This window comes from Vanellus vanellus (genome assembly GCF_965231255.1).
Source record: "Vanellus vanellus genome assembly, chromosome: Z".
NCBI lineage: Eukaryota > Metazoa > Chordata > Aves > Charadriiformes > Charadriidae > Vanellus > Vanellus vanellus.
The window spans coordinates 53,834,681-53,860,232 of NC_138908.1; the positions used below are offsets into that span (position 1 = coordinate 53,834,681).

General features: G+C 40.0%; 1 protein-coding gene across 1 annotated transcript in view; it reads left to right on the forward strand.

Annotated features, from left to right (window-relative positions):
- MPDZ (multiple PDZ domain crumbs cell polarity complex component) overlaps nucleotides 1-11,331 on the forward strand; it is a 90,526-nt gene extending 79,195 nt beyond the window's left edge. Inside the window, exons 39-46 of the mRNA XM_082497804.1 lie at nucleotides 1,935-2,021; nucleotides 3,425-3,521; nucleotides 4,205-4,248; nucleotides 5,306-5,428; nucleotides 6,698-6,802; nucleotides 6,921-7,033; nucleotides 8,106-8,229; nucleotides 9,063-11,331. Coding sequence (XP_082353930.1) covers nucleotides 1,935-2,021; nucleotides 3,425-3,521; nucleotides 4,205-4,248; nucleotides 5,306-5,428; nucleotides 6,698-6,802; nucleotides 6,921-7,033; nucleotides 8,106-8,229; nucleotides 9,063-9,209 — 840 coding nt within the window. The 3' untranslated portion in view covers nucleotides 9,210-11,331. The remainder of the gene's footprint in view (nucleotides 1-1,934; nucleotides 2,022-3,424; nucleotides 3,522-4,204; nucleotides 4,249-5,305; nucleotides 5,429-6,697; nucleotides 6,803-6,920; nucleotides 7,034-8,105; nucleotides 8,230-9,062) is intronic.
- The last annotated feature ends 14,221 nt before the right edge of the window (nucleotides 11,332-25,552 follow it).

Sequence of the window (25,552 nt, forward strand, 5' to 3'; positions counted from 1 at the left end):
TAAGGATAGTGCATTTCTTCTTCATATGCTGCACTTTTACAGCTCCTCTAAATGAAAATGACATTTTATGTGGAAAGTTTCTTTCATTTTGGCAAGCATTTTGTAGTTTCTAATTGAAGATTCTTTATTCTCACTTATCATTCGTATATTCATGTTTTAAATACTTCATACCACTCAGTAGTACTTGTCCTAGCCCTGAGAAATGAGGTTTTAAAATACCTCAAATATATTATGGTTAACAATTCTCTTTTGTTCAGGTATCAGTTCTGATTTCGTTCACGAGAGTAGGATCTAGGATCAAATTTTGTTGAAGTGCCTGAATTGTATTTTGCCAGAAAATTATTTATAAACTTTGGAAAACCCCAATGTATTTTAAGTAGCATAAGACCACTAGAATGTGTCGTCAGGCTTAGAATTCTGCCTGCTCTTGCAGTGTTCCTTTGTAAGTATCCCTAAAACATGTGAAAAGCTGTTCATTTTTTCCCCTCGTTTGACTTACAGATTTATCAAATGGGAAGAGAGAGAAAGCTGTAATAAAACTAAATGTGAATTGATTTATCACAAGTCAATTAGAAAGTAGTACTTCCCACTTTCACTTGTTATAACTTTTAAATCTCATTTGTGGGTTTGCATTTTATGTGACAGTGCGGTAATTTTAGGTATATAGATTACTTCCTCAGTTTTTCATTTTGGATAAGAGTTATCCACGTGGTTTAATACAAGTCAATTCATACAAACAGGAAAGAATGGGTTTGCTTGAGCTCTGATCAGGTCTTTCCCAGGACATACAGAAATCAACATTATTTAAAAACTAAAAAGCAAGTTAATAATAAATCTCTTTTAGTATCACCCCTAAGAGAATAACAGCAGGATATGAGGTCTGGAAACCTTGTTTGAATGGATATGTCCTGTTGTTAGTTTGGATATATTGGTCCATTTCTTACTGAGAATTTTCTGACAAAATACCTAAACTGCTGTTAGGGTAATACGGCTAAAGCATGATGAATAAAGGAAAACCTATATAATATTAAGTTGTTTGGATACAGGAGTTCATACTAACAACTTCCCAGTGGAAGAAAGAAGGAAAAGCAAAATAGCAACAAAACTTTGACATTTCTGTATTTGAATACGTTGCAGATAGGTGGTCTTCTTTTGACACTACTTGTATTTTCTCAGAAGTCCAATTTTGTAATTGTTGTTTGTGATAATAACTTGTCTGTTTTCAAAATCGGCCTAATGTCTTAGTTTCTAAATATTTGATTGCAGCGTGAATTTTCTTCTGAGACACATATTTCATTTATATTTTATGTATGTAATAGTGTAATTAAAAGCTTAAACAGTAGTGAAAGGATTTTCCAATGTGCAAACAGTCCATATTACCCAGCTTCTTGTTGAGAGTCAGATGCAGAAAGGTCACTTAAACTACAGATAGATGTTTGGAAAATCTCCTGCTTAAAATTTCTTCAGTTATGTTGGTATGGATCCAAAGTAACAGGTAATTTCAAGAGCAGAAGAGAGATGACTAACTACCAGTTTAAATAACATGTTCTCAGTCATATCAACAGAAATAATGATTAGTACTTAGAGGTGTCATACTATTTTTAGTGCTTATTGTGAGAATAGTCAATTTCACTATTCCTTGAAAGATGCCATCTTGAAAGTATATGTTGATATTACAACTGAGGAGCCGGAACTACTCCCTATTAAGTCTGTATTGTAATACTGGTTAATCAAAAAAGCACTGTGCTCACTATTGAGTGTCATGGTGTACTTAGTTTGTGTGGCTCTAATCCTGCCATGAGCTCTGTCTGCTCAGTGCTCATTGCAGGGTTGTTAGCCCGTTGTTTTCCCTTCTGACCATATTTTTTTTAATACTGCCATAGGCTTCAATGTTGTAGACAGAAAAGATGTGTTATAAGTGACTGGTTCTTTAGTGTTCATTAGGTACAGTAAGACTAGAGGTCGGAAGAATAAAAGCTGGTCCATTCCACTCCGAGCGGAGAACATCCCAGAGCAGCCAGGTGTGTAACTCTAAAACTGTTCAGTTGGGAAGAAATAATGGTTAAATAATGAAAGCAAATAAAAAGAATTGGTTTTCTGATGAAATTATTTGCCACATACCTGATCCAAGATGAAGAAAAGTAGTTTTTATCTGCTTTGCAGCTTTTCAGTAACCATCTTATATGTTCACTTTAGCATATTGTATCTGTTAAAGACATTATCCAGCCAAAAATGTTTTCCAGAAATGGCTTTGCTGTGTTGCCTAGTCTGCTTTTTATGGCTCCAACTTGGGAAGCAGAGAGAGCTCTGATTCTCATTGATACCAGAAGAATTTGGAGTGGACTTTAAACCTCTTTGTTACTTTAGGAGTGCTTAGCATGGAGTGGAGTATTGTTTCAGTAAACTTAGTGAATTTCTCCACTCCTTGCATATTCTTACCATAATCTTGGTCATCAGAAGCAGGAAACCTGCACCCTTTCCACCAGGCTTCTCTCAAGTTTGTTTTATTGTTGGTCTACTGGTGGAGTGTTACAAATTCACATCAGTTTGTATGCAGCAATGCATCCTTTATGTGGTAGCAGCTCACATCATGATTCTCTCCAGTAGGAGTTATATTTCTGAGAGTTCGCAAGTTACCTTCAAACTTTCTCTGGTTATAAACTGGATATGCAGATCATCAAGTACTGCAGATAAATAGTTTTAAGACAGATCATAATTAAAGAGTTTGAAGTGATCAGGTTAAGACTGGGTAAGACTGAAATGTTAGGCTTTCTTCAAAATGGGTAATGCCAAACAAGATGAAAACATGCAGGCTCTTGGCAGTCTTAATTAAGTAAGAAGAAACTCACAATGTTGAATGTTGTGAAGAGTCTGTAACAGTCAGGGAACTAGTCTATAGTCTATAGTCTGTAGTCTGTAACAGTCAGGGAGCCGTGTTGTTCCTTTACATTGCCCTGCAAGTATAGTAAAAATCTTCCTGGAAGTTGTGCAGATGAAGCTGGGTGGAGAGCCTAATCTTTGTTTTAGCTGATGCAGTGGGTGAACATGAGAGTACACATGAGGATGTATAAAGATGCGTCTTTTGTATTCTGTCCCTACCTTGATAATCATGGCTAACTTTTGCACCAGAAGATCTCTATAAGGTGATAGAAGGTGCAAATAAAAGAGTCTGGCCCTCAGAAGCAGAGCTTTGAAGTGTTGCATGGGGTTGTAGGCATGCAATCTCAGTTGGTCTAATAATTTTTCAAATGAGGAGCCCTCTAGAATGACCAGGAAATATGTGGAGGTTCACTGCGTCAAGTTTAACTGGGCACAAAAAAAGTAAAATACAGCAAAATCCTGTGAATACAGTGGGTTACGGTCTTACTTTTATCAATTGGATGTCCAAAGCTGGTCTCTAATCTCAGTCTAACATTGTATTTAGGTCAGTGAAGGAAGTGGCAGTCTCTCATCGTTCAGTGTCCCGGTTTCTGGTTCCAGTGCTCCTGATGTCTTTGAAAGTGGTCTAAAGAAGAATACCAGTAAGGCTTCTTTGGTGGTTTCAGTATTTTATACATGTGAACTGGTAGCGGAGATCTTTTCTCAGCTGAGATAATTTTCTCTAAAATGTTGTCATTATGTACTGTAGGCCTGAAAGTGATTTCGTAGTCATTAAAATGCTGCAGGGGTGGTTATTGTACAGTACATCATATATATCTTTGAATAGCTTTTTGTAAAAGAAACTAGCACCTTGTTATACTAGCAGTTTAGAATCTAAGTTGAGCCATAATTTTCTATTTAATCTAAATACGTGTACAGTCAATCTGCCTGTTCATAGAAACTAAAAAGCAAGTTAGTAATAAATCTCTTTCTCCAGGTACTGTATAGTTAAATTAAAATAGATGTGGTATAGCTGTCTCATGCTCAAATTTAGAACAAAGTTACTTCTAACCAAAGTATTGCTAGCAAATAATAGTTTTCTCTACTCTATTTGAGCATGCTTAGCAGTCTTATTCCAAAAGTTATTTCAATGGAGACAATGAATTACTTTTTCACTCATTTTCAGTCCTATTAATTTAACAACAGCTACTTTCAAAATCTTAAAATGTATGTGGATAATAAACCAGTAGAAAGTTAGAATCATCATAACGGTTTGGATAACTTTAATTGAAAAGTTTCCTGAAGTTGCTAGTTTAACCTTTCTTTTTTTAAATTCATTTGACAGCAGCTTCTGAAATACAGGGACTAAGAACAGTTGAAATAAAAAAGGTAAGTTAGAGCGTGAAGTGGTATATATTGGGAACAGGTTTTGCAGATGTTGTCAATAGGTGTGTCTACAGAAGGGAAGAAGTCTGGCCCTGTTAATGATTTTGAGGGAGGAATTGATGTGGCAATAGCTAATTAATTAGCCTGTCTTTTCAGGTGAAGACCCTATGATCTCCACTCCCTATATTTTTATGTAAAATCAGTGCGGTTTATGCTATCACATTTTGTGATTAGTTTTGAAAGCAAAAGGAGGAAGGGTTAGTAAGAGATAATGGGACCTAGTTTTACTGTTAGTCATTAGGCTGAGTTAAATCCAGACTGCTTAGTGAAGTCAGGGGAACTGTACCAAAGTTGCAAGGCCATTGTTTGGTATTTCGTGCTTTTCTTCACACATATTTTTAATAGGTAGACTCTTAAGTGACAGTTGCCAGGTTTTCAACTGTGAAATTCAGTGGACTGCCTTATTTACAGGAGCATGAGATCTGAGTCACAGACTGCTTCTGATTATCCAGAATATTTGCCTGGCATCTAATTTGCTTGATAACATGTATTTAGCCATTCTCTTTTTACAGTAGAATCTGCAAATACCAGTTTATAATAGCAGTTTTTGCAGTTAGGTAGTAGGTTATTGTATGGTAGTGAACAGCAAGTTTGTTCTTCAACAATAGGACACTAGGGGGAGCATAAAGATTAATTCTAGTCTGCGGGAGGTTCATAATAGGAGATTGATACAGACAATATTAAAGGCAAGCAATCCCAAACTTTCTATGCTGGCATTAAGGGTTTGACACTGATTTCTGTAAGTATTTAGTTTGGTTAAGATAAAACATACAACTAGGTAAGCAAATTGTCACTTACCACTGATAGGAAGAAACATGTATTGTGCTCTCTGTGCTTCCTCTAAATGATGCAAAGTGTATTACCTTAAAAAATGGCTTGAGATAAAAAAGCTGTGATTTTCCTAAGATAGGGGCTTTAATAATTTTTGAGACATGCCTACAATTCTCTGTGCGTGTTTTTCTTTGTGGAAAACTCTAATCTTTTTTCATGACAATAACAGGGCCCTGCAGATTCACTAGGAGTGAGCATTGCTGGAGGTGTAGGAAGTCCTCTTGGAGATGTTCCTATATTTATTGCCATGATGCATCCAAATGGAGTTGCAGCTCAGACTCAGAAACTCAGAGTAAGTTAATTGTTAAGAAAGTTGTAAAGATTGCATGAGTAACGTACAGTAATTAGAATCATAGAATCATGTAGGTTGGAAGGGACCCTTAAGATCATCGAGTCCAACCATCAATGTAACACTGCAAAAACCACCACTAAACCATGTCCCGAAGCACCACATCTACCCATCTTTTAAATAGGTCCAGGGATGCCCGCCGCCCTGGGTAGCCTTGTTCCAATGTTTGATAACCCTTTCAGTGACATTTTTTTCGTAATGTCCATCCTAAACCTCCCCTGGCATGACTCGAGGCCGTTTCCTCTTGTCCTATTGCTTGTTACTTGGGAGAAGGCACCAACCCCCACCTCTCTACAGCCTCCTGTCAGGTAGCTGTAGAGAGCGATAAGGTCTCTCCTAAGCCTCCTATTCTCCAGACTGAACAATCCTGGTTCCCTCAGCAGGCAATAAATCAACAGTTTAATCATAGTCATCAGTGCATCTGGCAGTGACAAGAATTTTTGCTGTTTGGATTGACGAAACAATAACTCATATTGGTAGCATGGTAAAAGGTAATTGCTGAAAGATACCGACTTTGGGAGGGAAGTCTTAAAACAACCTTGGATCATAGAGGTAATCAGCTTGTGAAAATTAGAAGTAGAGATAGTGGTTCAGAATGATGGATTCTGGAAGTGAGCTCCACTGATGAGCAAGGCTGTCTTTCCTGCAACTATATGTATGCAACCTGGTTTATCTCTCGTGTTTTCTATTTTTATCTGCCTTAGGATAGAGATAGTACTTTTCAGGTTCTTAGTTAAAGTGGCAGGTCTTATCTGATACAGCACTTACATGCGTACTGTATCTAATCTGTACCAGAGGTGGTTGAATTTGACTCATGGTCCTTGGAAAATGGACAGTGTTATTTCAGGATGAATTCAAATGTATAATCTCTGATGATTTACTACTTTAGTCTGTCTGTCTTCACGTGGCATGCAAAATGCATCTTTTTTTTTTACATGCTGTATATTTCTAGAGTATTAGGATCAGTTCTGTAAAGCATCATTACTCTTTTACACTGAATACACTAAACCAGTGGAATTTGCTAGTTGTGGTGTTGAATTTTCTACTTTTGTATTGGATCATTATGTAGTTCAAAGATGACTTGCCTTTCTTCCTCCCCTATATCACTGATAAAATCAGGCTGAAGCAAATACACAGATCTGCTATTGTTGCAAGAAAGTGACAAAACCACGTAACTTAACTTAGTTAAATTTTCTACATTTTCTTCTGCAGGTTGGGGACAGGATTGTTAGCATCTGTGGAACGTCAACTGACGGCATGACTCACTCCCAAGCTGTTAGTCTCTTGAAAAATGCTTCAGGCACTATTGAGTTGCAGGTAGAAAATCTTCAGTGACATTTGGAATATTTTCTGAATACCATTTTGCCAGCTGCTACAATGAATTATTTTAGTGTCAGCATTTTCATGTTACTGGTTTACGAACTCTTGTTCCTAGGTTGTAGCTGGAGGAGAAGTGAGTGTCATAACTGGTCAGCAGCAGGATCCACCTACGTCCAGTCTTTCATTTGCGGGACTAACTTCAACCAGCATTTTTCAGGATGATTTAGGGTCAGTGACTATAGAACATACAATCTCTGTAGCCTACTATTGTAGGTGGAACTCAACCTAAAAACCTTACAAATTCTGGTAAATAACGGGTGAACTGTTTGACTTGATCATGACTGACACATTTGATATATATGGGACCTGTAGGCCGTAGGTCCTCCTCTGCATTTTTGTGATGTGATTTGCTGTGCTGCTTTATTTTGCCCCCCTGTAGAATTATGATGGGCTCTGATCTGTAAATACAGCCTCCTTTGTTTCACTAAGCCTTGGTAGCTGGGATTAATTGATACAGCCAAAATGTTTTGTTTCAGACTTAAAATAGCAAGACCCTTTCCACAGTGGTACCTGCATTTCCATATTTTGCCTTCTAGTACTGGGCTATCAGGATCATCAAATTTTTCTGGTATACAACGTATACTGCTTCTGGTATAGTGCAAGATACATCTATGTAAACAAGTTTTGCCTGAAACTGTATCATAAATCGGAGGCGTTTTTCTTTTAGGAACAGGGAAAGAGAAAATGGGGTTCTTTAGCCACATAGATCTACTTTGAAAGATAGAACTTCAAAATTTTTCATAGTCAAAGTATATGTGGGGAAATGTACCTATAAATGGGCTGTATAAAAACATACATACAAAGACACAGTCACATATTAGAGGAGGAGAGATGCAATTAAACTTTACAACATAGACTATTGAGGCTAATTTTAGATGTTTTTTAGGAGGTGTAATGGGTTTTAAAGTAGGTATTTGTTACGGAGATTTGAGATACTGGGTTTGCACCTCTACTACTCCAGTAAGCACTGTTAGTGGGTCATTGCAGCTGTAACTGTGCCCTGAGCTGGGTGGAAGAGGTGTTTGAAATAGGTACCTTTAAGTAATAGCAAGGGCATTAGACAGTTGCAGTGTTCTACATGAACTAAAATTTCCAGTTCATTATAATAAAAGCATTTGTATTTATAGTGGAAAGGGAAATGTATTGCTTAGCTTGAAAGGAAATATGTTTTTTGTGGGATGTTCTACATTTTAAATCATAAGTTCAGACAAACTCGCAATGCTGTTTCTCCTTGTCTTAGACCTCCTCAGTACAAGAGCATTACCCTGGATAGAGGACCAGACGGCCTAGGATTTAGTATTGTGGGCGGTTATGGCAGTCCCCATGGAGACTTACCCATTTATGTGAAGACAGTGTTTGCGAAGGTAAGTGTAAATTTGTTCAGTCAATCCATTTATTAGTTAGTTCACAGCAGCTGCTATCTTAAAACATGACCTGAGTTTGAAGTCAGAAGATTGTTACAGTTTCTCACAGCTTCTCTTCCTTAGCGCAAGTGCTAGTCAAAATGTTCTTGCAGAATTTGAAGGCTATAGTCTTAGGAAGATTCAGAATTTCCAAATGCATGTGAAATTCTTCAGTTGAATTCTTAAACTCTCAAAGCTGAAATTGTACATATACTTAGAAAAACAGCTCCCTTGTCTCATGTTTGTGTTTTCTTAAGGTAGTAGAAGGGACTGTTTTATTTCAACTGAGAATCTGAAAGGTAGACCAAGATAAAATAACTGAACTTGGTCTGGACCTTTGGAGAAGTTCAGGTACTAAACTGTATTTAATAGTTGGACTGCCCTAGGAAACAGCTTTCAGTCAGAGAAGACTGGAATCAAGAATTGCAAACTTTTATGATAAATCAAAGTACAGAGCTGGGTTTTGATTACTGTATTTCTTAAACCAGTTGCTGAAAACTTCTTCAGGTCTTGAAAATTTTACTTCTGTGATAGTAGAGTTTAAATGTTATAGTAGCTGGACAAACAGGGTTAAGGGAATATAAAAATCCTGTACATCTGATTTCTAGATGTTGTGAAACTTAGAGCAGGGCGTACTGCAGCACTAGCAGGGTGCACTGTATTTGAATCATTGAAAACGAAATAAGTTTTCAGGGATTTTGTGCACTGAATCTGTCTTATTCAGACCATAAGGACAGTGTGGCAGGGAGAAAAAGAAATCCATGAGTCTGCAGTTACATGTTGTATCGTTTCAGGGTGCAGCAGCAGAAGATGGACGCCTGAAGAGGGGGGATCAGATCATTGCTGTGAATGGGCAGAGTTTAGAAGGGGTGAGCCATGAGGAAGCGGTTGCTATTCTGAAAAGGACAAAAGGAACAGTCACTTTGACTGTTTTGTCGTGAACTGGCTGTCTAAAAGGGGTAGGGTCAATAAGACTGTATTATTTACATTCCGCATAGCAAAGAGAATGGAAATGTTTATATAGCCTTCTTGCTCTTCCAGCTTCACAGGGCTGTGTTACAACACTGAAGAAAAATATCATTTAACCATATTTTTGTATGCAATAGAAGTATTTCTTTTACTGTCAAACCACTGCAATGGAGTTATGTCAACCATGGAAAGACATGGATATTTTTCATATTAGTGTTATAATGAATGCTTGTAAGCCACTAAAAAAATGTTGTCGTTAATAACCACACAACAAAACTGGAATGTTTTGCTAAGAGGCTTTGGATATTTGAAATATGTTGGAAAAATGGTAAAGTCGCCAAGTCAACAAGAGGGTGGCATGGGCAGCAGTAGTCAGAAAACAAAAGTGAGGTTATTGAAGAAAGAAAGTATTAACAAAGTATGGAATGTTGGGAAAGAAAAAATATGTAATCTGGAGGTAGATGATTAATGGACTTAGATGGTTATTTGTATTATTTCACCATGCCCAAGCAGAAGGAGCAGGGTATGTGACTTGGGTGGGGTTTTTTTTGCTTCTCTGTTTGTGTGTTTAAATTTCCTAAGTCGTGGTGTATCAAAAAAAAAGAAAACTGTGTTTTAGTTTTTCTTAGGTTTGAAGGTTTGATTGTTGGTTTGTTTTTTTTTTTTTTGAGGCGGGGTGTGTGTGTGTGTTTGGTTTGACAGGAGAGGACTTGTGCTCAGGGCTGAAAAATCCAATTGCTAGTGGAAACTACTCTTGGTGAGTGAGAGTGCCCAGCAACTACGCTATAAGAACTAGACTTTTCTTTTGCAATAGTAGTGGTTTCTAGCATTTATGGCTGTGAGAGCAAACTTCTCAATATGAAATGTGTGTAAGTGAAGGTTGTCCTCTTCCAACGTGCAAGATTAACTGCAGGCTCAGTGCAGATGTTTCTGTGAGTTGCTTGAATCAGAGCCATGGACAAACTGCTCAGGGCAGATTTACTTAACTGCAGGCAGAGACTTGGGGATGCTGGTTAAGCCAAGGTGGAAGAAGTTGATGTTACAGTGTTGCTGCCATTATCAGTAGCAGCAAAGGTGGAGTCGTCCTTGGACTGAGGAAGCCTAAAACCAGGAGTAAAGGGCTGAAAATCCCTCCCAGTGGAGGTGAGTAGTAAGACAGCAGTGAAAGTCTCTCTGCATCAGCATTAAGCAGAAGAGGAGATTTGAGGGCTGCCAATAGTGTTTTGGGGTTATTAATTTTAGAGGCGCAAATACAAGAGAGTGTCTAATAAGTACAAGGCAACCATGGAGCTGTTCTTTGGGCAGCAGTGTGGTCAATAAATTTATCAGCATCCTCAGTTGCCTAAGTTTGGATTCTAACTAAAACGTTATCCAAAAACCTCACTCACTGAAACCCAGAGCAGATTGTAGCCTGCTTTTGCCTCTGCTCCTTCAAACTGGCCCTTAGGAATCTGGCAGATAAAGCACATTTTGCCCTTGATTTACCTTTCTGCAAAAAAACTTTACCAAGTCTTTTAAGGGAGAAAAATACCTAGCTAATTAACATGCTAATTAGCAGAAGACCCTTTATGTTAATTAGCAAAAAAAAAAAAAAAAATTGTAGCAAGAAGGCCGCCATGTCAGTTGTCATTTAAGAGAAATCTGAACTGAAAATGCAGGCAATGGTCAGGCCATAATTACGGTAAGATACAAAACACTAGCATTTGTTTTAGTGGGACACAAAAACAGTATTAGGAATGTCTGTGAAATAGTATTAACAAACTGATAGCTATGTCTAAGTGAATTAACTAAAAAGCCACCCTTTTCCTCTCTTTAACTATTCTAGAGGTGACACTGTGGTATGCTAAGATGAAAGAAAACAGGTGGTACCTTTACTCGATGCTGTTGTTACTGAATTGCTCATCTATACTTATGCCTTGGTTAGAGTGAGAAATGCCTACATTAGAGTATGTAAAGTCACTTTAAATAGTATCTATATTTGTAACAGAAGTAGTGTACAGATATTTTGTTACTGCTGTTGTGTCTAAATGGAGGATTTAAGTGAATAAATTCCAAACTGTCATGACAAAGAAATAAAGTTGCAGGTGTTTTTCTGGTTCCTTCACCATTTCATGCTTGTTCATTTGGTTGTGAAAGATTAATTCAAAACAATTTAAATTAAATTTTAAAAAATACGCTTTGTGTAAACCTTAAAGCATTTGCTAAAAATTGCTTTATTTGGATTTTAAGATTTTATCTTTGCTTGCGAACTCTTAGAAAATCCATGAGATCAGATATCAAAATTATGACAAGCAGAGGGGAAAAAAAGGTATTTGTAGATTTCAAAAGGCAATGGCAATGCAAATCGCATTTCTAAGTAAGAAGAAATTATATTAGGAATAGCAGTAATGATGTCATAGATGGGATGGGTCACTTCCACTACCTTTCGCAGAGCAGGACTCTGCAAAAAGTCATTCTAGGTGTCTGTCTCACCTATGAACAAAATTTTACCGAAGTGGGTATTGCTGTGTATGCTTGACCCCACAGGACAGGTGACTAGTAACCCACTGTTCAATTGGTTATATTCCTAATGTGGAATTCATAGATTTTGCTTGTTTAATTCGATGGTAATATCATTATACTGTCTTTTTTGTTGTTGTTTTTTTCCTCCCAGAGAGGATGCATATCTTTTTTACTTCTGTAGGCACTGTAATTTTCAAATGATTATGCATGGTAAAACTATGTCTAAAGCAGAACAAGCAAATTTTATTTCAACACCTCAAAAAATGGCAGCACAGTGCTCCTTCATGACTTTATCCATGGTGCTTAGGGACGTGATTTAGTGGCGGACTTGGCAGTGTTAGGTTAACAGTTGGACTCTATGATCTTAAAAGTCCTTTCCAACCTAAATGATTCTATGATTCTATGTAGGAATTAATATGAAGCCGCCTTGCTTTTTGAAACAGACAGCATTAATCATTGTTCAGTCTGTTTAAAAAGCATTCCTTCAGGCACGGGACTTGCCATGAGGCATCAAAACAGTGAGCCATGGAGCCTGAGACTTTGTTTTTAGCTGTGACCCACGCTGCTGGGTAAGAGCACAGGATCAGCCCGGAGCCCCAGACCAGGAAAGCTGTTGCATGACCAGTGTTCTGTGGCTGCCGTGCACTGGACCATGAGGTGTAATAAACTTTTCAGGCTTAGCATGTTTGATTTTCTTTGTCATTTGGTATTCAGTGCAACTTTCATATCACAGGGGTTAGTCCTGTAAGGTGCTAGGTATGGTGGCCCCAGTTCTACCAAGTCTTCCAGCTTTGGTTACATTTTTCCCATGTGACTGTATTACCTATGGGACTTGATAGGATTGGAATTGAAGGACCTGGTGTCTTAAAGGCTCCAGCCCACTGTCTGTTCAAAGACCCAGTCCTTTCTTCTAACTCTGCTTATGTCTCACCTCGTAATCTTAGAGTGGCATTAATGAAGGAGGCTGTCACTTTTTCTAAGCATGGGTCTGGACAAAGCACAGCTGCCTCCTGGGAATGCACATATTTCATTTCTTGGCAGTGAACAGGTATTATTGGCACGGCTCCTTTCCTATTAATTCCTCTGCTGGATTTTATTTCTGGGTTAGCTTTATGAAAGCAATGGTATTGGTAATTATCAGTTGGGAGAGTGAGTGGAACTTAGTAGCCGTTGAGGATCCCCTTCCCTTCAATGTATCCAGACTCTTTTTTAAAAGAAAACAAAAGAAGCTGTATATTCTGTAGATGTAGAAATGGATGTGCCTAAAGAAAAAAAAAAAAAAACAAACCTAAAAGAAGAAGAAAATTGTTGTCTTTGTTCTTAGGTGGGGAAAAAGTTGTTTTGCTTTACCTACAGAGACTTGCAAATAATGTAGAGGAACTTAGTACTATTAATAGTGTTTTGCAAAGAATGCCTTATCTCAAAGTGAGAGTGACATTGGAAAAAGGCTCATAGTGGTTTCCCACACACCCCTTTTTCTTGCTTTTTAACAACAAATTCTCTGAAGCATCTAAAATATTCACATGCAGGGAGCAATTTTGTCTTAGGCACCACTTGAAACTTACTAAGAGTACATAAATTTTTTCACTTCCTTTACAAATGCTATTAAAACCATGAACATTGTTTTCGTTAGCATATTCAACACCTGCAGCGTATATACAAGCTGTTTTTGTTTCTTGCTGAATTCGAGGTCATGCACCTTCCTCAACAGCTGTGTAGATCTTGATATTAATGCATTTCAGTTCATAGCCGCTGTTGCAGGGTTATGTGTTAGCTTGTGAAGTTGTGCCACTGGTACTTGGGAAAATGCAAACAGTGTCAGGTTAGACGGATGCGTTTCAAACACTTAAGAACTGTATACCTACTCATGGAAGATGATACCTAAGCAGATGGAGGTTCCTGAATTTTTGACATATGTTTTCATTCTCCTGTGGTGAAATCTTCCACAGTATTATTGATCTTTCTACTCCCAGCAAAAGTGGTCATGTGAAATGAGCAGAAAAAAATAGGTGTGGCTTCTCTTATTTCAGTAGAAAGGAGAATAATTTCTGGTAAACTACTAATCCTGAAAGCTGTGTACATCTCAGTTGAAGATAACAGAATTATCCAAACTGGATTATTAAGTTTTAACTCAAGATTTTTTGTTATGTTGCAGTAGCTAATTGTTTTTAGAAATTGAACTAAGCAGGCTTTCACTTTGTCTTTCTCATCAAACTACCTTCTGGTCAGTCCATTCTTTTTTTTTTTTTTTTTTTTTTTTTTTTTGATCTTCAGATAGGTATTTTAAATATATTTGGTGATTCTGTGATTTTAAATATATAATTTTTTTTTTATTATTACCTAAAGGGAGTGCTTGAATCATGGACAGTAAATCTCACCTGTACTCTTAGCTGAGTGCTATATTGGATATTTTAAGTGCTTATTTGTTGACACTTGTTAATGTTTTCTGATATTTCAGCCTTTGTCATCTTATTAGTTAAATTACACTTTAAGTGTAGTTCAGTTAAGTTAAGAGTAAGTACACTTTGACTGAGCAAGGTAGACATTATAGCTAAAAGGGAGTGAATGTTCTTGATGAGTATTTCTATGGGATGTGGGATACCTTTTTGAGACTCAGCATTGGTCAACAACAGTGTCATTGTTTGGTGTGTTTTCATAGTGTTTTTTCTATGCTCCTCACGGTTCGTAGCTACAGAAGAGTGCATGATACTAGGACTGGGAGGACTGAGACCACAGGGTACATTTTCAGGATGCTTTATCAGGTTTCCACTACTGTACACCAGACAGAGATAAGGGAGCCTGAGTTTCTTGTTGGGCACCTCACATGTGCACTTAGGCTGAGGCACATTCAAGGTCTTTGCAGGTTCTAACTTTCAAGTATCTTCTGATCACATTGATGCCATAGCCACCATGTCCAACACTTCAGAGTTTCACATTGTTGGGGATTTTACAGAAAGCAATGGGAGCAGCATCTCGGATAGTTAATAGGAAATTAGTTATTACCTATTTGGGGAGAATCTTTGTCTGAAACTGTCAAAGACATACGCATTTTGTTTTGGCTTGAAAAAATTTATTCATTACTCAGTGTTAAATGTGAATATGTCTGAGGGGAGTAGAAAGGTCAGTGTTGCAGATGACATATAAATACCAATATAATTCTAATGTTTAAAGCAGCATATGGTCACTGGAATTCCTGTTTGTAAGAGGAACCACTGAGGACAGATGATAAGAAAGACTGTCATATGGGGAAAACATTAACCTTTGTTACTGTCACTGAGACCAGAAGATGGTTAGAAGTGATAGTGTTCATATTTTTGTCATGCTTTTTTAGTAAGTCCACACCAACTTTTTTCCTCAGATTTTATACTTTTTCCCAAGCATAAAATGCCTGCAAAGAGCTAATAAGGTGGTACCTTTTTGATACAGTTTGAATGAAAAAAATTAGTCTGTCATTGTTTCAGATATGTCATTTTTCTTGGTGTTGATGAATATATGCAAATACAGGTAGGGAAGGAAAATGTTACTCTCAATGTTAGAATTCTCTTGGGGAATCCAAACAATTCCAAACCTGGTGTCTGGGCTGGAGACTTCATTTTTGGTAGCCAGGGATTTAAATAGGGCAAGTGACACATTTAATGTAGTGAGGTAGTGTTGTTTCGTGGTGATCTTAAATACTGGATAATACCAGCTGCATCTGCAGCTGCTTCTTTTTGCATACACCCGAATGGTTCACTGCTTGAATTTCCGTGTCCTGGAAAAGTTCCTGTAAAGTGAAGGCTTAGGCCCCACCATTTCCCTTGCAAGTTATGCTTTAATGGAAAGTAAGATCCAGCAGCATTTGGGAAGAATGACTGTAGGTTTCTGTCTGTATGAGAAATTCTGAATTTTAGGTCACAGGCGGACTGATGCTGTTCCTGAAGGACTTGCTGTCTGCAAGATGCGGTGGTCCGAAACCCACCGCTGAGCGTAGCAAGGCTCCAAGGTCACTCCTGATGGGATTGATGCATACTTGGCTCTCCTCAGTGGGGATACAGGTGCGTACCACAAATCTGACATGCTTCACTTGCAGGCCTAGAAGTCAGGGTTTTTTTGTTTGGTTGGTTCTGGGTTGTTTTTTTTTTTTTTTTTTAAGATCTAGCCTTGAATGTCTTGGCTTTAATTTAAAAGTTACGCAGAGGACCTGCATTTTTTTCTACCTTTATCTCCAGTTCTATCATATACTTCCCTTTTCAAGCATATACATAAGGAGAAGCAATCCACTCAAATTTGTTGTTATTGTAGAGTTAGGTTGTTCTAACCAAATATATGCATTAATTATTTCATGAAAATGTTTATGGACACAGTCTCCTGGTGAAGCTGTTACAACCCCTTTCACAACACAGAACAACAGCAAGTGATTGCCTTCATGTTAAATTGCATGTCTAACAAAGCCTTTGCAGTAAGTATAAATTTGTCCTGGCCAGGAAAGTGAATTGCTCGAGACAAGATGGGAGCTTAATTTCCCATTATGACTAAGCACACTCTCTTTTCAATCTGTGCCTTATCTCCCTAGGAAGAACTTGGCTTTTTTTCATGTCAAATGGCAGCTGACCGTCAGAATTCTGTGTATATAGTCTCTTTGCCTCTGGAAAAACGCCTTTACTTTTCCTATTGCAGTCACGAGAGCTGGAAGAAAAAATATAACTGGACCTTTGTCTTTAAGTGCATATTTAGGGAATATTAGCATTTAGTAGAAATTACTCATTAAGAGTTTACTGTTTGCTGTCACGTGGCATCCCCTTCTTTCCACCCTAAGAAGTCAGAGACTCTTCAGAGCTATTTATTTTGCCAGCAGCCAAATCATTCCTGTCTGCACTTCCCCTGCTCTCCTTTCTTTTGATTTGTGTATGTGCTGGGGGAAGGTATTACGTGTGAGGGGAGGATGTCAAAGGCTTTGTGTGTGTGTGTGTGTGTACGCATGTGCACATGCGTATGCATATATGCATATGCATGTGTAGTTTGGGGAATAGTACTATGTAAGTGCTAATTATCAGCCTGCAGCTAATTCCTTCCAGGCATGATTTTTTTTTTTTTATGGAAGAAATTAAAATAGACACTCTAACCCTTTGTTATCCTTAGGTCTCAAAGGATTTTAAAAAAGGGATGTATTTAAATGTCAAGAAAAACTGCAGCAGAGGGATTATCTGTTTCTTCTCCATTAGATTGTGATTGTCATGATTCCTGATGAGCCCTTTTCTAATGTGAGTGTACATCTTGTCTATTAGCTTGGTATTTTTAAGAATGGAGTACATTACAATTCGTGCTTTCAGGGCAATGAAATCCTATTTGAAGTTGAGAAAGGGATACGGATGCAGCATTTGTGGGGCTAAGAGTACCTCATTAAGTTAAATTACACTCCAGACTTCCTTGCTGCTAAAAGCTTTTTATTTAGGATCTTTAGTCAAAGATCTCATGTTCATAGAACTGTTCCTTTTATATCTAGGAACTGTACTCAATTGATGTTTTGAACTCCTGTGCCTGTATGTATTATTTACACTCAGACTTGAGCTTAAACCTTTAATCTGTTGGCCAAGCTAGCAAACCTCTTTGACCAAGGCCAGAAGTGGCAACCTTGAATTAGATTAGTTTCCTTCTCAATGTCAAGGAGAAGATGGACCAAGAAAAAATCTCGGGCAACAAGATGCAAGGAGACAAAGGTATTTGCTGGCGCCTGGCAGCCTGTTTGCTTTTCTCTGTAGTGAAAGGTGGCTGGAACTGCCCTACTCTGAACTTCCAGTTCAAGAGTGAGTGGGAGCAGGAGAGGGGAAGTGCTCACCCGTTTAGGCACAAATAGGCCTGGAGGTGGCCACCAGCAATCAAAATAACGCTGCCTGCATGAGTGTTTCTTTGGTATTTCAAGACAAAAAAAAAAAAAAAGTTTTTATGCAGCCAGCCGCTGGTTTCAGCTTGGGCACTCAGCCTGGGAGACTGGGGGTGCTGAAGCTTTGTGGGAGAGGCTGTTTGTCTGTAGTGCCCAGCCCCCTTTCCCCCCCGCCCCGCACCTTACAGTCACACTAGCCGCAGAAAAGGGACCTAGATTTGCCCACAGATGCTGACTTGTGTAGCCGCATCTCTACGCATTAATCATTTTCAGTACTAGCCGCTAGATAGCACTAGAGAATCAAGGTAAGTGTCGAACAGCGTGGGTTACAGAGATTTAAAAGAACTCGCGCACTCCAAAACTAACAACCACTGGAGTCTGTGGTTGGTGTTCAGCTCTGATCGGCAGCCTAATGGAAATTGTTCAATCAGGAGAAAGTTGTTTTAACTGCTGGTATATTTAAAATGTCTACACTGATGTATTCCCAAGCAAAATAACCCACAGAAGTAGCATGAACACTTACCCTACTCCAGCACCCCTTTTATTGCTTTTGATCTTTATCGAAGGCCACAAGCTTCAACAAAATGTACATTAAATCCAAAATGTTTCATACCAGCCATCACCAAACAAATGCTGTAAAATTGAAGTAAAAATACGCCTCTAAAAATATCCATGGGGATATATGGTTTCCAAAATTATGCCTTCCAAAACATATCCTCAACAGAACTCATTTGCAGATGAGGGTAAAAAGTCATCTTTGCCTGTCACTTTCTGGAGGTTTACTCTGTCCCTTGCAAAAGTAATTGGCACTTTTAGCTTTCCAAGGAGAGTTTAATGTAATGAAGAAATCTTTACTGACCATCTCTGTGAGAAGCCTAGAAATGTTTTTAATCTCTGCTATGAAAACCAATAAGGGTACAACTTTTACTTGCTTACTGATAACCTTTCGAGAAACCCCATATGAAGTTTCCTCTAAGGGATTAGGAAACACAAAAAGGTCTTAGGAGAAAGGCACGGGTTACTGTCTGCTTGTGCTGTGCATTTTCATAGCTTTTGCACTCCTGTGGCAAACCATATACTTAATGGATGTGTGTACTTTTGATCTGTACATTCATAAACAGTTTTTCCAGCAGTCTTGAGGAATATACACAGGTATGCGTGGTGCTGTGCGAGGCAAGAAACCTGGTAATCTCCTCTGAAAACTGCATTCCTGACTTTGGTTTCAAAACTGTGTAGGTGATCACAGATTCTTCTATTATTTATTAACAGGGTTTGTATACCCAAATGCCACATCCTACTTTGATAACATGTCTCAAGAATTTCTGTCAAGGATCTAAAATCTGAAGTTTGAAGGTCTTGAACTCCTACAGTAATATCTCCTAAATGCTTGTCTTGCAGGACAGATTCATAATCAGCTCAGGGCATCTGGGTGTTGTGGCTTGCTTCTGCTGTACATTACACAGACTGATACCAAAATGTGCAACTGTATTGCAGCTTATTTTTGCTTCATCTTAGGTACAGGAACTTCAAGGGCCGCAGTCTTGGCTGTCATTGATCGGAGCTCGCAGGAGCTCCCAGCGGACGGGGCCGATGCATGTGTGAACACTTTCACCCAGTAAGCCTTTTCTTGCAGAAATGACAGCCTGTTATCAAGAGACGCATGGGCTATCTTCGAGGCTTGCGTACACTTACAGTACATCCAGAATATCATTACCTACCAGCTTGCTATAGAAATTCACCTTTTCCTGTCAGTGTGTGAGAGGCGTATGTTTAAACAAGATAAGAGATTTAACAGCACCGAAGGTTGATCCTCTGTTTCTCCATGATTTAAATGAAGACTTTGCAGCCCTCCTCTTCCCTCCCGCACCAGTCCCTCAACTGCAGCTCGGAGGGCTGAACTTTCCTGGTGATAAGAGTCAATTACGCGAACACAGAAATGGGTAAGGTTTGTCAATCACACTTCCAGCCTGCTTCAGGCATCCTCTATTAGTCGACAGCTATTTGCAGTTGTCAGGCGGGGGAAGTGGTTACCTGCAGGACTGGAAGGTGAACTGGCGGCATAGCGCAGCTACAGCAAGATTAGCGGCTGACATTGTGCCACAAATCCTTCCAGCCCCTTTTTGGCCTTATTTATTTATTGCACCTAGAAAACTATACTAAGCATGTCCAGACTGCTACTATACTCCGTTCTCAAATGCAGCAGATTTTACAGAGTTTGTTGTGTGATTTGTTTTGCTCCAAGTGCCAGTGGCAGGGAAGCTGTTTTTGTAAGTGCTTTGAAAACAAGTTCCAGCAAAACTGATCTTTATCAGATCCCATTGAAAAGGCTGCACATACTGAATAGTGAAACGGGCCAGTTAAATTTTAATCTGGGTTACATAAAAGATTGTTCTTAAAGTGGCACATATTGACATCGTTCTCACACCCATTAACTTGCAGCTGGAAAGTGAAAAGGCTGAGACATATAAAACCTCTGTGTGTGTGTGTCTCTGCATATGTGTATAGACGACTTTTAGGCAGGTTATGGTAGAATCGCAGAAACCCTTCTGCAGCATCTTGGATGTTGCAGTGTTTTGTTTTGTCCTCATGGTGTGGGGGGATGGTGCCTTTCAGACTAAGTTACGTAATTCAGTAGCTCTTTTGAGGGAAGAGTCCTTGTTTTGAAGACTGTCAAATGCACTGTCAATGCACATGCACGCTGCTGTCAATGCACTGAGGATCTTTTTCACTTAAGTTTAGAGAAGTAGTGAGGTTGTGCCCAGAAGCCCATGTGTGGGCTGAACTGGTAAGATTCCTAAGTAAAGGCAAAGGGATACAACAGATACACTTGGGCAAAAGACAGCTCACATTTAGCTTATTACAGGTGGCAAAATTTAGGTGAGTTGCCCACGTACAATCCTAGCCAGTTGTTTTTAAAAGTACGTGCTGTTGGATGCTATTTTTTGTGAAGGACCTGCAGTCCCTTACTGCAAGAGGAGAAGCAAATAAAGACAGATGTGCTTAGATAAACCAAACTACCACTCCTGGGAGCTGTAGGACTGCACCAGTGCAGCCTAGGAAAAGTGAGAAGACAGTCTGGTGCTTTTGTTCTTTTTTTTTGTCTTTCTGATAGTATTTCTTATCTGTAGTGAAACTTGAAGCAAGAATTTTTCCAAGTAGCAACCTCTAATCTTTAATAGTCATTTTAATGTATTTACAAGGTTTCTCTTCTAATTAACTTTATTTTAAAAGGACATGGAGTTTTTGTAGGGAATTAAGAACAGGTTTTTTTTCTGTGTTGTAAAGTCACACTTTAGGATATTTTAAGGTCTAAGAACAAGTAAGTTCTATAATGTGCCAAACTCAGAGGTCATTTACATACCTGTGATACCTATTAATCTACATCAGAGACCTGTCATATTTACAGCTGTGTACCTCAGATGGTAAAATGGCCCAAGGCATTTCTTTCCCCTTTCGATTTCAAATGCTGTTCCATTAGTGTTGGGTATGACTTCACTTACACGCAGGACTGCTGCTTAAATCGCCTTGGGGAAATCTTTCCTTGATTCACTTTTTTGCCACAGGAATTAACTATTAATCAAAATCCCGGGAACGCTGCTGTAGCTAAAAGTGTAGTCAGGTGTGTTGCAATGGCCAGCTGCTGGGTGATGTGGTAAGGCCAGGTGGGAATGCCATACGCAGAAGCGTCAGAAGCAACAGGATTCAAAACCTCAAGAGCTGGAGGGCCAAAATGATTTTCCTTAACCTATTTGCTGCTGACTCTTTGGGAAGTCGCACATCCTCCTTGTTAATTGTATTCAGTCCCCAAAGACAGGGAAGGCTGTCTTTGAGGCTGTGTCTTCAATGCAGTGTAGTCTCAAAATGATGGGTGATGTAGTCTTCATCTGCAGGGAAGGATCAGAGCAGGGAGGCAGGGTCAGAAATAGGAAGATGGCCATCTGTTTTGTCACAAAAGTTGTGCCTTTTATTAAAGCTTGAGCTAGGCTCAAGCCCTGGCCCAGGGAAGCCAACCACACAATAAAATCGTATGGTTTGTTGGCCAAAAACAATTGTCAAACTCACACTTCACACATTTTAGTAGTGATGATTAAACCTGACTTCCTCTCCACTGTGCATGTGGTCTTAAACTTGCTTGCACCAAAATTGTGTGGGTAATTGTTTGCTTGTGTCCACTGCCCAGCATTATTTAATTAGGAAAATGTGGTCGACAGGAGAGACGGAAGCTGGAAAAGACAGAATCCTTGTCAACAACCCATGTGGTTCCCGAAAAAGCAGAGTGAAAGTGTGCAAAGACAGATGGTAAAACACTTCATAAGTGGTGGTATGTGTGGGTGCTGACAACCCAGAAAGTGAGGATGAGCAAAGGTATCTGATTGAAAACGTCGGGAGCCGCACGCTCTGCTATTCTCCTGTCTCAGGAGAGCTGCAGGACGGCTTGGCATCGCCTTTCTGGTGCTCTGTAATCACTCTTCTAGAGCTTACAGTGCAGCTCAGTAAGGCATGGCTCAGAGAGGTCGAGAAATTTCCTGCCTCGGTATCTCTGCTGACAACAGGTAGTCTGGGAAAATTGTGCTCTGTCACTTAAGAATCAGTGGGGAGGTCTGCTAAGCAGTCTCCTTTCTGTTTTCATTAAACGGCAAACTTTGTCTCCCATACACCTGACAGACACACCAGATATTCAGGTTTGTGCATTTTGATCCCTGAAGCCCGGGTAAGATTAAGCAGGGACACCACCAAAATAAAACAAAATGGGGGTGTCTTTTGCAAAGTGCAGTTGCCCCAGGAAACTGTCTGCGGGTTATGCTGTGGCATTCAGATGAGAGATGAGCTGAACGCAAGCAGCAGTCAGCCTGAGAGATGGCTGACGTTTAAAGCTGAGCTCATTTCCAGAGAGAAGAAGCGTATGTCCTGTATTCTTTATTGATAGGCTCCTAAGGTAGGTGATGTGTGAAAATAAACCTGAATTTCAGCTAGAAAGTCTTCCCTCTCCAGCTGTATAATTACTGTTTCCCTCTTTGCTCTTTCCAAAGACCTATAATTACTACTTTAGCAGATAAAACCTGTAACTGGAGTTAAGGCAACTCTAGTAAGCAGCTGTCTTTGTGTTAGTGATTAAGTCAAGCAGGGCAGATCTTAATCAGATTTGTAAAGCATAAATTTACCTTGTAGCCAAACCAACTGAAACTAACACAACCCTTACCATCTGCTCAATGAACGTTTCCAGCAGTTGTGCTGCAAACATCCCTTGGAACTACCGTTATGGAAAAATAATTGACAAACTGTCAAAATGCAAAATGCTTTAAGGGATGATCAGTCCAGTGGGTGGCATCAGGGGTCCCCCGGCCTTCAAGGGGCCAGAACAAGTGCCCATTTTGCATCCAAATGTACCTTTTTAAGCCAAAGTGTAGTTGTGATGCAAATCCAGGTACATGATTCCACCCATTAAAGGTAGAAATTCATGAACTTCATGAAGAAACTTGTTCAAATACCCTGATAGAATAGAAATAAAATCCTTACTAAATACATTTATTTATCTGGGACAAATAGGATGTAAATTGCCAGAAAAATCTTACCATATGTTAGGGAGTGTCAGCTGTGCCAGGCAGTGTGATGGAATTCAGGAGTTTATTTCAGTTTTGATAGAGGTTTCGGGTATCAGCCCCTGGGAAGGATGATACCTGAAGCCCAACTTAAATGCCTTTATGCAAACACACGTAGCATGGGGAAAAAACAAGAGGAGTTAGAGACATGCGCACGCCAGCAGGGCTATGATCTTATTGGCATCATGGAGACATGGTGGAATGGCTGCTACAACTCGAGTGTTGGAGTGGAAGAATACAGACTCTTCAGGAAGGACAGACAGGGGACACGAGGAGGGGGTGTCGCTCTCTACATCAATGACCAGCTGGAGTGCATGGAGCTCTGCCTGGGGATGGATGAGGAGGTGAACGAGAGCTTAGGAGTCAGGATCAATGGGAGGGCAGGGGCAGATGACATTACAGTGAGGGTCTGCTACAGACCTGACCAGGATGATGGAGCAGATGAGGCCCTCTATAGGAGGGACAGATAGGAGCAGCTCACATTCACAAGTGCCCTGGTCCTCATGGGGGACATCAACCATCCCAATATCTGTTGGAGGGACCACACAGCAGGGCATAAGCAATCCAGGAGGTTCCTGGAATGTGTTGATGATAACTTCCTTCTCCAACTGACAGAGGAGCCAATGAGGAGAGGTGCTATGCTGGACCTTGTTCTCACCAACAAGGAAGGGCTGGTGGAAATGTGAAGCTCAAGAGCAGCCTTGGCTGCAGTGACCATGAAATGGTGGAGTTCAAGATCCTTAAGGCAGCAAGGAGGGTGCACAACAAGCTCACTGCCCTGGACTTCAGGAAACCAGACTTTGGCCTCTGCGGGGATCTGCTTGATAGAGTACCATGGGATAAAGCCCTGGAGGGAAGAAGCCCAAGATAGCTCATTAATATTCAAGGATCACCTCCTCCAAGCTCAGGACTGGTGCATCCCAACAAAGAGGAAGTCAGGCAGAAACACCAGGAGGCCTGCATGGATGAACAAGGAGCTCCTGGACACACTCAAACAGAAAAAGGAAGCCTACAGAGGATGGAAGCAAGGACAGCTATCTTGGGAGGAATCTTGGGAGAAATTCTCTGAGCAGCCAGGGTCAGGTTAGGAAAACTAAAACCCTGATAGAATTAAATCTGTCCAGGGATGTCAAGGGCAACAAGAAAAGCTTCTACAGGTACGTCAGCATAAAAGGAAGACTACAGAAAATGTGGGCCGTCTCCAGAAGAAAACAGGAGACCTGGTTAACCAGGATATGGAGAAGGCTGAGGTACTCTTTTTGGTCTCGGTCTTCATCATCAAGTGCCTTACTGTCACAGAAGGCAAAGGCAGGGACTGGGAGAATGAGGAATCGCCCACTGTAGGAGAAGACTGGTTTTGAGACCATCTAATGAACATGAAGGTGTACAAATCCATGTGACATGATTAGATGCATATGCAGGTCCTGAGGGAACTGGTGGGTAAAGTTGCTAAGCCACTATCCATCATATTAGAGAGGTCATGGCAGTCAGGGGAAATTCTCACTGACTGGAAAAGGGGAAACATAACCCCATTTTTAAAAAGAGACAAAAAGGAAGACCCAGGGAACTACAGGCCAGTCGGTCTCACCTCTGTGTGTGAGCAAGATCGTGGAGCAGATCCTCCTGGAAACTCTGCTAAGGCACATGGAAAACGAGGCAATAAGTGACAGCCAACATGGCTTCACTAAAAGCAAATTGTGTCTGACAAATTTGGTGGCCTTCTACAGCGGGGTTACAATGTTGGTGGATGAGGGAAGATCATCTGACATCATCTACCTGGACTTGCGCAGAGCATTTGACGCTGTCCTGAATTATATCCTTGTATCTAAATTGGAGAGACATGGATTTGACCAATGGACCACTCAGTGGATAAGGAATTGGCTGGATGGCTGCACTCAAAGACTTGTGGTCAACAGCTCCATGTCCAATTAGTGACCAGTGATGTCTGGCATTCCTCAGGTGTTGGTATTGGGACTGGCACTTTTTAACATCTTTGTTGGCCACATGGACAGTGGGATTGAGTGCACCCTCAGCAAGCTTGCCGACACCAAGCTGTGTGATGCAGTTGACACGCAGGAGGGAAGGGATGCCACCCAGAGGGACCTGGGCAGGCTGGAGAGGTGGGCCCGTGCAAACCTCATGAAGTTCAATAAGGCCAAGTGCAAGGTCCTGCACATGAGTCAGGGCAATCCCAAGCACAAATACAGGCTGGGCAGAGAATGGATTGAGAGCAGCCTGGAGAAGGACTTGAAGTGACCCAGCAATATGCACCTGAAGCCCAGAAAGCCAGCCATACCCTGGGCTACATCAAAAGAAGCATGGCCAGCAGGTCAAGGGAAGAGAAGTGATTCTG